The sequence below is a fragment of the Apaloderma vittatum genome, unplaced genomic scaffold (genome assembly GCF_000703405.1).
Source record: "Apaloderma vittatum isolate BGI_N311 unplaced genomic scaffold, ASM70340v1 scaffold11214, whole genome shotgun sequence".
Taxonomy (NCBI): domain Eukaryota; kingdom Metazoa; phylum Chordata; class Aves; order Trogoniformes; family Trogonidae; genus Apaloderma; species Apaloderma vittatum.
The window spans coordinates 87,572-101,608 of record NW_009713307.1 but is presented as its reverse complement, the minus strand read 5'-3'; the positions used below and the strand labels follow the sequence as shown (position 1 = coordinate 101,608).

Here is a 14,037-nt window from a genome sequence, read left to right as displayed (position 1 = left end):
AATCAGACAGAGTGAACTGGTTAGTAGAGTCGGGGAAAGCAGGACGGTGCCTAAATTGCCTTTCAAAAACAACGTGACTTTTTTTTTTTCTTTTTGTCTGAATAGTATCATTGCTCTTCAGTAAACACTGGCATTTAACAATATTAATTAAAATGCTTATGATTTCTGATGGGGCTCTGAGCAGCCTGATCTAGTGGGGGATGTCCCTGCCCATGGCGGAGGGGTTGGAACTAGATGATCTTTAAGGTCCCTTCTAACCCTGAAAGTACTATGATTATATGATTCTATATTCTTGCATATCTGTAATTTTATTAAAAATTCATAAATTCTGTTGATAATCTGTATTTGTATGTTCATTTTTTCTATAGGTGCACTCTAATTTACTAAATTAACCTAATTAAAAACTAAGTTTGTGCTATATTTTCAGGTTTTAGAACCCTGCATCACAGCTGCTAATCTCACCTGTTTGTCCACAAGAAAGCTACCAAGAGGCAAAGTGAAAAGGTATATAATTATTTTTTTTACATAGATTGAAGTGTTACATGTCACTTGCTACAAGATAATGCTGTTGTCATGTTTCTTCAGCAAAAAAGGCTGACAAGACTTGTTTCACATCTGTCTGCATAATATAACAAACCCATGAAGAACTAGTGATGAAAGAGCTGTGTTGTTGACAATCGTTCTTGTTAAACGCACCCAAACACCAAGATTTAGGCACTGCTCATTAGTGCTGTATTGTAGCTCAGGATTTTGTCCCTATAAATACTTTGTGTCAAAATATTTTTCAACTAGGCTGCAAACCCCGGAGAGCTACAGCCTCTGAAGCCTTTTCTCATCACGCTAACCCGTATCAACCATCGAAGCCATACGGTAACACTGCCGGCCACGTACAGTACTCTGTGTGTAGTCCACTACCCCTCCCTAAAAATGCCATTTAACCTTTTCGTTTTATGCTCTGCTCATCTACTAATACAGCTCGGATCCCTCTGCCTTTCTTGCGGTGGCCAGGCATTATGTTGGTGGCTTTCAATTCCCGTCTATGACTCCAGAGATTTTTTCTTACAAACTATCTCATAGTAGCTAATAACACGAGTTAGTCACAGGAAGAAGAAAGGGCATAGGAACTCCCCTTCTACCTCTAACTGAGCCGCTGAGATCTTCTGTTTGGGTCTGCAAAAGTGAGAAGGCAAGACTGGATCTGAAGAGAGCAGTGCCTGAGGATCAGCACAAGCTGTCCTTGCAGGTCCCCTGCACAGCCTCAGAGGAGACACTGGCACAGGGGCTTAAGGCAGCACCTTCTAACCGCTCTAATAACTTCACTGGAGGTTCTCTTAATAACTGAATTACCAACTAATAAGAGCAGGGCTTTGCACCTAATTAAAAGTCGCACCTAGCAGCCTCCACTTGAAATAAATGCTTAAGCAAGACTACTATGAATACCAAATATCATTCTTCAGTTCGGCCACCACTGCTCTCTTGTCTGCAGCTAACTTTGATCAGGCTGCCTCGCTGCATTAGTCTTGTATATCATTAACTCTTCTGATTACCTTTTCCAACAGCAAGTTAAAATGGTGCCTCTGGCTCCTGCACCTTCACATTTTCCTGAAGTTTTCCTTTATCTCAACTTCTCTTATGCCAGCACTGCACGCACTCTGATTTCAAGTTTCACTCCTTACATTCCCATACTGCATTTACCTATGAATATCAGTTATTTTGTACTGCTCCTTCCATAACTACCAGAAACTCCAAAAAGAATGAAAAACCTTAGTACCAGATTTGAGGCAACTTTAAAAAAGGAATGACTTTTGTCTTACAATCTAGAGATAAAGCAAATAACTGAATTGACTTAACTAGTATTTCAAGTACTGTGGATTTTACTAAACACCTGGAAGACTACTGGGGATCTAAGTCAACCTCCTCTCTCTCTGTGGCAGTCCCATGGCTGTCCTTGCTCAAGGGAGACACAGAGTGGCCTTTTTCACTTTTAGAGTAACTCTCTACTCTAATAACAACTTCAGGTTACCACAGCTGCTAGCAGTGGCTGACAGAGTCTTGCTGTTCAAAATCTGTATTGTTAGAGGAACTCAAGCACTTGCCAAAAAATGCCCATTCAGGCATGTTAATATATAACAGCAATAGAAACAGCATTACAAAGTTCACACAAAAGAAAACAGTTAGGCAAGACCCTTTTCTCCACACCTGCATTGCAGGCTAATGGAGACAATTCTACCACAGCGTTGCTGGTAAGCCTTCAGCAGTGTTTGCTAACAGAGATTTATAAAGACCAGCAGGTTTTGCAGTCTGAGCTCTGGTCTCACCCTAGCTCTTCCTGGCACAGTATTTTTTTGAGAACTCAATTTTCAGACAGACAAATAATGTGTCCCAGTGTGCCACCAAGTAAGTCTGTGAAGGGCCACAAAGATTTTTAAGGGACTGGAGTGTCTGCCATATGAGGAGAGGCTGCAAGAGGTGGGGTGGGTTGGTGTGGAGAAAAGAAGGCTCATGGGGATCTCATCCATGTGTATGAACGCTTGGTGGGAAGGTGTAAAGAGCAGACTGTTCTCAGTGGTGCTCAGTTAAAGAATAAAAGGCAACAGGCACACAAACTGTAATACAAAAAAATCTGTTTAAACATTAAAAACCACTTTTTTACCCAGAGATGATGTGGAGTCTGTATTCTTGGCAACAATCAAAACCCAACTGGGCACAGCCCTCAGCAACCTGCTGTAGCTGATTCTGCTTGAGCTAGGACCGATGAAAGCAAACTCTCGGAGGGAGGTGCCAAAACCTACACCAGTATGTAGCTTTCATTCTGGCTCCCATGAGATATACTGTTCCACAAAGTTCCCGAGTATGTCATGTATCTGCTCCCAGCCTCTGCTCTGATCTGCCTCAGGACCCTCCATCTGACACGACCAGCCACCCAACACGCACAATCTTCTGCTGTTTGTTCTATGAATTTTCTTTGACTTCTCCCCCATAAAGATCTAAAAACACGCATGCATATAAAATCCACAAACTGAAACAAAACAGAAACAGGAGACAGAAACTTAGTGAAGTACCAAGCTATATGATCATATGACTACATGGTTCAATGCAATACATTCATAGTTCTACTCCACATTTTCAGATCCCCAGCTGCATAAATTTACTAGCCTACTCCAGATATCCATAGGGATTCAACCAGTAAACACAAAACATCAGATACGTCTCCCAAACACTTACATTTGGAAAAGGTGTTTACTAACATAGGTGCTTTTATTAACTAAGGTAAATTTCATTTAATATTGATTTCACACCAAATTACAAGGGGAGCAATCTCCTGGTCCTCAAACATTTTGAAAAATAATTCTGGTCATAAACATTTCAATGAAACAAATAGGTTTAATACATATTATACTTAGTTTAGGACAAATTCACTAAATTGTGAAGTATGAATACACCACACTGTTCAAATAATGAAGAGAGCATACGAGTTCTAGCAAGGTCATGATGAGAGGGAAATCACAGAGTATCTGCTATCTAAAGAATATGCATCATGGAGAATTGAATTAGATGCGTCTAATTTTCACTTTGTCAAACTTAGTTCATATTCTGACTGAAGACCAGCATGCTACCTAGGACAACAACTACCCACAAGGCAGGTATTATATCTTTATTTGACAGGTCTGGGGTCAGAGAGGTCAAATCAATACTTCAGAGACCTGTTCATGGTCAAAAATGAACAATAAAGAATCACACGACATATGAATCTGGCACATAGGGAAAAGAACTCAATCAAAATGAGGAATAACAACAAGAACAGAAAAATGGATTTCACCCAAAATAAAGGGAAGAATTGTATTTAAAGAGCATATTAGAAATATATTATGGACTAATTCAGTTCAATATAAGAAAGCGGAATTTTACTTCTCACCACTTTACGTAGGACCTCATTTTCATCAGTATGTTTAAACAGAGAGAAATACCTAACCATTTTTCTGTACGGCTTTCTGCGAAAGGCTGACAAAATTCAACTGTTTTCAGATACCTGCCAAATTCCATAGACGTGGAAGGCAAAATAATAACGACAGATGTCATAACGCACAGTGGAATGGAAAGGGATCAGGAATATATTGGTAGGCAATACTACCTTACTCATTCACTTCTGCCACCTGACAAAAAGAGATAGAAAATACTGCTGACTACTACAGGGGCTCAGAAACATATAACGTATGACCTCCTCCCAAGCAGGTTACTCTCCCCCTGACAGTCCAACATTTCTATCTTCATTCTTGGAATAGGCTGTGCCACACTCTTCACTAAAGACAAACTCTAGGCTAGAGTAGCTGATCATCATAAATTAAACCAAAGTTTAAAATCATTGAAAAAAAAAAAAAGACTCAAGATGTCTCTTTTGGCTGTGTTTTATTCTAGGCCAGACCTCACCCAAAGCCCGTTTTACAGCTTCAGTCAACCCTTCCTCTGTTTAGAGGAGTCTGAATCACTTCCAGCCTACAGGAAGGACTTAGGTCTGCTCTGCCTTTTGTTTTATAACCAGCATTTCTAGGTTCTGCACAGAGCAAAAGACTGCAGTAGTCTTCTGTGGAATTTTATAAGATTTTAATATAAATTTCCCCCAGTTCGGGACTGCTCAGCTACTGGGATTTGGCTTGGACTTACTTCTATCAAACAGATTCACTGACATGTGAAAACATTTCTTTTTTATTACTTCAAAGCTTCATTTTTTCTATTGGCATAGAACAAAGATTCTTACCAGTAACCTTCAATTCAACTGTTCTTCGTATAAGCTTGCCTTCAAACTTTAGTTCACAGGTATAATTTCCTCCATCTTCTTCCTGGACCTCTTGTATTAAAAGAGTATTTCCCTTTTGAATTACAATGCTCCTCCACATTTTGGGCTTACATTCCTGCAGAAAAAAAAAATACATTGTCAGAATTACCTGACTTGTATGACATAAGACAATGTTGCCAGATCAGATTTTTAGTAGTATACATTAGTAAAGAACCATTTCAATATATTTTGCAATTCAAATTAAAATATAATTTCAGAAAGCAGAGAGATCTAAAACTGGAATTAACTTGAAGACAGAAATTAAACAGAAATGTTTTTAAGGTTCAGTAATTCCCACTGTATCATATGGGCCATGTTTAATACGTAGTGCCCTGAAGCAATGGTTAAGCATCTTCTTTTCATGACAAACAATTGCCAAGACCATTACTTTAGGACAGACCATTAAAATGCATCTCTTTTTGAAGGGAGCAAGGGCAACATCCGTTAAGAGTTAGCCTGGAGACTAACTTCACACACACTCTCAGGCTAGAACCATTTACCAACAGAAGGAAACAGGAAGAACAGCAGCAGTTCTGTGAGCAAGAGAATTTAGGAAGCCTGGATTCCTTATAGTCTTGTTTCCTATCATTGGCTTCTCTGGCACCTGCTGAGCTTTGATTCAGCCTTTTCCCATCACTGGGCTCTGTGCAGCAGCACCCCCAGGTGCATCCTCTAATGGAGCACATGGTAACGACAGCCTGCAACTCTCCCTGACTTTGCCAGGCAGACCGCAGCTGTTATTTGGCAGATTTAGGTTCATTGCTATGAACTGCTGTAAAAGCAGTTTAGTCCTTCCGTACAGTGTGTGATACAGTGCACTGTATCCCTGCAGCCAGATCAGTCACCTTCCATGCTAATGGCACTCGTAATTGAACACCTCTTGGAATGCTCTGAACTGCAAGCACAGGCACAAACTCATCACCATCTCTTTAAATTGGTAGCTTAAGATTATATATTCCTTGTCTCTCAAACACTTTAACATCAAGCCTGTTCTGCCTGCAAACAAAATCACGTTTTTCTCAGTTCTCTAAAGCACACCGTACTCCCGACAGCTTTGGGGGCTCGGGCTAATTCCGCACCCAGAGCACACACAGCAACATATGGCCCGAGTACCTTTAATGCCCCTCTGTTGCCTCTCTCGAGGTGGTAAAGTGGAACAAGCTCTCAGATTGCAACGAACAATCTCACAACAGTTACATCAGGCTCAGCAACTTCAGAGATTTGTGTAAATAGCCCAGACCTTTGGTCCATTTTCTACTCATCTGCAACAGCAGTGTCAGAAATAGAGCAAGCAACAGAACAAAGCTTTCTCTTAAGAAAACAAGCAGACAAGAAAATATATTGACATGCAAATGCATTGTATGACAGCAAGAGATCAGAACAATACAAACATAATTTTTGTCATGGGACGCCAAACACATTCCAAATTCGTAACGACAGGCTGCCCAAAGAAGCGGTGGAGTCGCCATCCCTGGAGGTGTTCAAAAAACACGGAGATGCGGCACCTTGCCGTGTGATCAGGGTAGCATTGGGTTGACATTTGGACTTGATGATCTTTTTTCCCAACTTAATGATTCTCTGATTCCAAATTAAAGGGTAATAACAAAGAAATAAAAAGATGGGACTGTGAGCTTCTGGCCTTGCACTTGAAAATGGAGCCCTGAAGCATTTATCCCTACCCCTAGCAAGGCAAAGTCAGTGCCAGCGTGGCAAGATTTCAGATTCTGAATGTGTGTGGTATTACTGCAGGTAACAGTGTTCAGGTTATCTTTCTGTTTCCAAAATGCAGTTGTAAGGAAAGCATAATCTTGTCTTGCACATGAACTTTAGCTAACGCTGGTGACAGAATCCAGATCCTATCTGCTGTGCTAAGACTCAGAGCTTATTTTTGTTACTAAGTTCCACTGTCATCGCTTGAGACTCGAGCAGGACACAGATCTGAGCCAGAAAATGCCATTAAATCCTTTCTGATTTGCAGTCAGTTTTTCAGTCCTATTTAAAGGTACATCAACCACCTACTTAGAGTAACTAAATCTGAACACTGAGGGAAGAATAAAATTCAGTTCCATTCAATCCCACATTAGCAGAAATACAATTTCAACACTACACAGAGTAAGCATATCTCAGGCATGCACCCTTTCAGTGCCGCACTGAGAGACCTGCTCATACGTTACCTGTTGTACATTTTTCTATTTTATTTTAAAAACCGTGGGAACAAAGAGATAGAAGATACATTTTCACATGTTTTATATTTTTATATACTACATGTTTGCAATAAGAAGAGTGACATCTTTGCTACTACAGAGATTAATGATTTAACACAGACCATGTTTGTGCTATTGTAGGTTTACAGAGAGGAACTGTTCTGTTGGAATTGTAACATTAATTTCCTAATTGTTTCTTTTTGTATCTACTTAAAAGACTTCATATTAACAATTATTCATAAGCCTTTCTTTTCCAAATTTTAGCTAAGTAATTTTTCTCCTACTGACTATGCAGGCTTTCTAAACGTGTTGAAAAAGCCTGTTTTATTCTGCCTATTTTTTTATAGACTAGTTCAATACACAAACCTAAAAGCAGCAAAAGAGAGAAGCTAGAAAATTGTAGTAATTTGTATTTTGAGCCAAAAAAAAAATGGCTGAGAGAAAAAAACAGTAAGAAAAAACTAACTAGTCTTCATATTGTGAAAGCAATCTAGTCTTTACTGTCAGAGGTGTGCTAATTTCTCTAAAAATGTAAGCACTCAACTGTAAAATTGTTGCTTTTTAACCAAATAATTGCTTTCCTGCTTTTGCAACATGTTCACCTGCTAGAAGAATCTGAAAGTTACTTTTTCTAGCCTATTTATTCTCCTTAGACATCTTAAATATTTGTGGTTTTTTCCCCCCAATAATTAAGTTGTATGGTATTATTATTTCTTTTTCTCTTCCTTGAAATTTTGTATTTCGTGTAGCACAGATAACAACTACCTGTCCTTGACCTGACATTCTGATTGCTTTCACAGCCCTCCCTTTAACCTAGTAGTAGAAAATAGATGGTGGAAATGGATTAAGACTCCACATTCTAGCTGTAATACACCTTTTTCCTCCGCCTGTTAAATCCTATTCAGTCAATGATGCCTTGACACATACATTTATTTAAAGAAAAATCCTTATACTTCTTGTCAAAACAGTTCTAACAGGCATAACAGAGCAGTGTGGATATCAGCGGTGTTAATTGTGGAAATCTGTAAAGAAAAATATTTCATGCAGTGTAATTCTAGCCAGAAGTGAAGTTCATACTACTGTTAAAACAAATCCTCACAGCAAATGTTTTATTACTTATCCCGTGTGCATGTGGAAATCTATTCAGGCATAATTATTTTAAGAGTGTGTTTAAATTACAGTTAACTCCCTGTAAATTGATGCAATTAGTGGCTCAGATTCATTAATCTCTCCACATTAAGCCTTCTGGAAGGCAGGGCAAGTCCTGCACACAGTGGGCTCACGCCGTTACTGTCCTGTCTGATGGCATTTCATCGGCCACGAGCCCAAACTCCCTGACTACCAGCGAACTGGCAGGTTCTCATGAACACAAAGATTTCTCTTTTCAGCCAAAGGTATAAAGGAGCCCTGAGGACTTCCTCATATTTATTTATCTGCTGTTATATTGTGGATGACTTACACTCTCCCCCTGGATGAAAATCTCCTTTAAATATTTCAGCATAATAAAAAGGAATTGCCCTGCGGTGGAATTGCAGGAAATTGCCTCTGGAGCAGATTTGCACAAGAAGGTGGCTGATGACACCTTCAGGTACATGTCAAACTCAGTCACAGAGGTAGAGGGGAGAAACTTGAGGATCCAGTGTGCTGTGAGTGGAAACAGATGCCTTCTTCAGAAAGTGAGAGTCAGATCCTGGAGTGGAATATCCCTTCACAGCTTTCTTTGGGAGAAGGGACCTGCTTTCTGTTACACATGCTGCCTCACACAGCATCAGCTCAAGTCCCAAACTGCGGTTTGCAGAGGTTACCTGAGTACTCTGCTCATCCCATAGTATTTTGAAATCCAAGTTATTATGTATTTTCTAGAAACTGGATTTACGCTTCTCTGAATAGGCAGACTTCTATCAACAGTTAGTACCATAACATCCTCTAGAGTATTTTTCCAAACCCCCTGTTTCAGGATTAAGTTTCAAGGGATAACCTGACACACGTACCTTCTGCATAACATTAATACTGACATTTCACATGACTGAGCTTCCTGCCTCAGGTCCAGACAACAGAGGTGCTGTCTAAGAACTGAACTGATAGCACCTTATTGTTAATTTTGGATAAGGAGGTACATGTAGTAGGTTACTCCACTAATGTCTCTTTTCCTTATCAAGCCAGACTAAAGGTTGTCAACTTCGATAGTCTCACCGTTATCGTACGACCACATCAATTCTTTTTCATTTCACCAGAGTGATGACCTGTGACACTCCAGCCTGGTGTCACATAACCTGGGGTTGTGACCCAGATAACACCTGGGGGTACACACAACAAAGACTCTTCGGTTCCCTTTCTTGGTCAACACAAAGCATCACTGATGTGGGCTTGTACATGCATCCTCCTTAGACAGATTTCTCCTCCGTGACAGCTGAAGATTACTCCTGCCAGACTATTTTTGCACTGTGCTCTGGCAAAAAAAACCCAAACGGTATCTTCAGCGATCTGGTGTTCAACAATACCTAGGTAGATAGGGCACAGAACAGCTTTTCTCTTGTACCTTCTTTCCTCCAATATTTCAGACTTAACTGAATACATGTATTTTATGTATGAACAGCACTGAAGATATCCACCCATATGCTGAGAGCAACAGCGTCAATGGCTGAAAGAAAAACTTTGTTTATACTAACAGTGGGTTATGGGAGACATTACTGTAAGATAGAACATGTGAGATTTCTGAAAAAAATAGAAATAGATGACAACTTTTATAATTGCTCTTTTCTGATGCAACCTGCTAAGGAGGAAAAAAATCTGTAGCTCTGCATATATTATTTATTTCACAGAAAAATAGCTGTCTTTCAAGAACATTATTACGGCTGGCTAATCAAACCCTCAAAATTTAGGATTTAACTAGTCTGCATGTTTCTGTCTTCATTTCCTGAAACAAGTTTGTCTTAAATGCATTCTGCTTTTATCCCTACAATTCAAACTCTATTTTCCACAGACCCCACTGAGGTCTTCCTCTATTTTCCACAGACTCCACTGAGCTGTTCCTCTTGCCCAACTATCTCTTGTTCTCTCTTACTCTCAGTTCTTTATTCTCTTTTATTGTTTCTTGCAGCACTCAGACCAGAGGGTTTTTCAAATATGAAACTTCAGTCCAAGTCCAGACAACAGATAAAATTCACCAGATCTTGCTGTGGTCTTAGTGTTTGATGTCTGCCTATCAGCCCATATTTCAGCTATTTTCCTGTTTTCTTGAGAGCTACAGAAACACATCTGCTGCTGAAAGTGGTGTGTGATACTTGACAGGGCTTGGAGAAGGTACAGCCAGCCAAGTTACCTGCCAAGAAGCAGAAGTATCTAACAGACCTCAGTTAAAACTAACAGACCTCAGTAAAGTTACTCAGTGAACCTCAGTAAAAGTAAATGCATCTCTGAAACTACCCAGCAGACTTTAGTAAAAAAGGTAACAAACCTGGATGAAATTACCCAATAGACTTCATAAAAATTAATTGGGTAGCACTGCTGGCAGTGCTGCCACACCTCTGGCTCCAGTGAAGGTTGCCTCCCTTTGTATGCATGGCAGTCTCAGGCAGGGAGGCATCTCACCAAGGCAGAAACCGGTACAGAGGCAGAGTGGTTTGGGAACATGGCACTGCTCTTGAAATGTCATGCGACCTCTTGCACAGAACATCCTCGCTGTTGCTGATTTTGGCTGGGCAATGACTACGCTGGGCACTTTTGCCTGCACTTTAGGATTGCTTCTGTAATACCGGGAGAGTGTCCTCCTGACAAGTCACAAACGACTGCAGGCTCAGAAAAGGCCATTTCTAAGTCTCAGACTGAACACAGAGGAAGTTTTGTATAGTTTCAGCAGAATAGCAGGAAGACAGCGATAGTTACCTTGTACCACACCACATCTGGCTCTTGACTGGCTGTTTTGTAATCCTCAATATCAGGACAGAAGATTGTCTTCCTCTTAGTGACTTCTGATTTTTCCAGATATCTGATCTTGCTGTTGTAGCAAAGCCCAGATTCGTTTTCAGCTACTGTCAAGGACATGGACACCTTCATGCAATACGTTGAGTTTCTGCAGAGACAGACAGATATTTTCATTTATCCTACCTCCTTTTTACCATCTTTGTCTCAGTACAGTAACTTTCTTTTTTAGCACCATAAGTTCCTTTGTTAAGCTCTCATCTTCACAAATGTTTCAGCCACACATTCCAATAGCGACTGTCACGCGGTGTACTTCCAACACAGATAAATTACAAGACAATGTAAAGGCTCATTTCTGATTTACTATGAAGAACCCCAGAGGAATTTTGTCGACAAGTGATCTGACCCAGCACAGCAGCAATTTTGAGCCTACAAGTCTACAAACACAAAAACTTGTTGGCACCTCACAAGCTGCTCAGGATGCACTGTCCCATTTTCTCTGTGTGTTACACACGCTTCCCCTCTCCCTCTTTCTCTCCCACTGCCAGAAGATTTCTCTCCAGCACGCAGTGTGCTATACATTTGAGAGGAAGGGTTATGTGCTGGATACTAAAGTACGTCATGCAGGAAGGCTTCATCCTCCTGAAGGAACCTGGTGGGTCAACCTGGACTGGGCCAGCAGCCCACCCGGCGGCTTTATCGCTCCCCCTCAACAGGGTCAAGATAAAGAGAAGGAGTTCACTTCCCAGTTACCATCACAGGCAAAACAGACTTGACTTTGAAAAAACTCCAACTTTAATTAATTGCAAATTAAAATCATTTTGGATGGTGAGAAAGGCAAAAAAGCTAAACCACATTCCCCTCACCACCTTTTTTCCTCTTCTTCCTTCCCAGGCGGCACAGGGGTGAGGGTGAGGGGTTGTGATCTGTTCACAGCAGCTCCTCTCAGCCACTCCTTCCCCCTCACACGCCCCTCTGCTCTGCTGGGATCCCCCCTGCCTGGCTCTCGGGGCCACTTTCTCCCGAGCCCCTCACTGCCCAGTTTTGCCCTTTCCCCAGGCGCCACCAGCCTCGCTGAGGGGCTCAGCCCTGCCCTGGGGCCACTGGAACCTCTGAGGCCCGCTGTCAGACTCCACACACTGGCACCCGGCGCAGATACATGTAAAGTCAGACTGGTGGTTACAGGGATACATGCTGGCCTTAAAGTCTTGAAAAACGTAATTCCTTAGCACTTTAAACCTTTGCCTGCTCTATCACAAAGATCCTTGATGGAGTTAAATCTGGGTGAGTGGACTACGAGCTACGCCTAGTTTCTCTTAGCGTCAGGGTAGAATAAACACAACCAGCTCCACAATCACGAAAACAGGATTAAATGAAACTCCTTCAGACTTGCATCTTCAACAGAGCTATCAGACACCTAATAAAACCCTCTCAAACTGGTGTCTGTCATGGTGTTACTGTGAAGCATTTGCACTTTGCACAGGATTGCTGCAAACCAGCTGTCAGCTTCTGCTCACCATTAGGGATCAGAGCAAGCTACAAAGTACAAGCAAAAATATAATGAGGCTCTTCCTCCTATTATGCGTCATTTTAACTGACTGCCTCACAACCAAAAATTCTAGAGTAAAACCTGTGTGCCTGCCGGTTACTCCCATCGAAGGGAGTTGTGGATAGCTCTTGCAGGAGATGTTGCCGCTTCGCCACTGCCTCTTCCATCGCTCTGCTTGAAAGAGTCCAGCGCAGAGCCACAAAGATGATGGAGTGGAACATCTCCCTGGTGAGGAAAGGCTGAAGGAGCAGGGTCTCCTTAGCGTGGAGAAGAAGAGGCTGAGGGGTGACCTCACAAATGTTTATAAATATGTCAAGGGGGAGTGTCAGGAGGATGGAGCCAGGCTCTGCTCAGTGATGTCCAAAGATAAGAGAAGGGGCAATGGATACAAGCTCCACAAAAATATTAGGAAAAACTTTTTCACTGTGAGGGCGACAGAGCCCTGGCACAGGCTGCGCAGGAAGGTTGTGGAGTCTCCTTCTCTGGAGACATTCAAAACCCACCTGGATGCGTTCCTGTGCGATCTACTGTAGGTGATCCCGCTCTGGCAGGGGGGCTGGACTAGATGATCTCTAGACCTCCCTTCCAACCCCTGACATTCTGTGATTCTTTGATTCTGTGATCACAAGCTGGTTCAGATGAAGCAAGATGGTGGCACAGCAGACAAAAACTGCCCTGTGCACCTGAAAAGCAATCCATCAGTCAAACCCTGGCATCAGTCATAGAATCATGGAATAGTTCAATTTGGAATAAACCGTAAAGATCGTCTAGTTCCTGCCATGATACTGGCTGCTTAATCCCTCCAATTAGACTCATGATAATGCTTTTAATTTTTTTTAAAAACAATAAAATCCAACATGCTCCGTAAGAAATCTTTTCTCACACAACGTTTGAACATGTCATTCTGTCAAGTGAGCCTGTAGTTAGGAAGAAAATAGAAAAGTCTATACGGACACTTCATCACAGCTCTAAGCTTCATACTAAACAAGTGCTGACAAAACACCATGCCAAGGGCTTCTTGTTAAAGATGTGCCATGAGCAGGTATTTGCAGAAAGAGGTATTTGCATGGCAAATCCACAGGCAACCTTCAGAAATCTCCCACTTTCACCATCGTTCATGTTATGTATTCAGCAGAACCACAGATCTCCCCCTTAGCACTCCTTTCTCTTCAAAATGTCACTCATACATTTATGTAATAAAATCGGTGGATATTTTTCCTCTGTCCCTCACCTCAGAGTGAAACGGCTTTCTTTGAATACTGCCATGATGTGTTTCAGTTGAGAGGCTATAAAAAAAGTCTCATCACCACAAACTGCACAAATCGTATTATTTTACCTGAAACACAAGTTCTCTGGACTGAAAAAAAAAAAAAAGCATCATTTTGGGCAGGCTTTTCAGAAGTACTTCTATGATTTAGGAAACACAAGTCTACTTTCTCCCAAACTACTGGCTTTTGAAAAGGATTGTCTTCTTCGTAGGAAGGAAATAAAACATATTCGTAAAGTTTCAATGCTTCCTAATACAGCAC

At 41.3% G+C, this 14,037-nt stretch overlaps 1 protein-coding gene across 1 annotated transcript in view; it reads right to left on the bottom strand.

Moving 5' to 3' along the window:
- Positions 1-4,756: 4,756 nt before the first annotated feature.
- The window catches only part of LOC104273109 (X-linked interleukin-1 receptor accessory protein-like 2), a gene marked incomplete at its 3' end in the record, with an annotated part of 28,786 nt that continues 19,505 nt past the window's right edge, over positions 4,757-14,037 (bottom strand). Inside the window, exons 3-4 of the mRNA XM_009868318.1 lie at positions 10,924-11,110; positions 4,757-4,910 (exon numbers count right to left, since the gene is read on the bottom strand). Of these exons, the coding sequence (XP_009866620.1) occupies positions 4,757-4,910; positions 10,924-11,110 (341 nt within the window). The remainder of the gene's footprint in view (positions 4,911-10,923; positions 11,111-14,037) is intronic.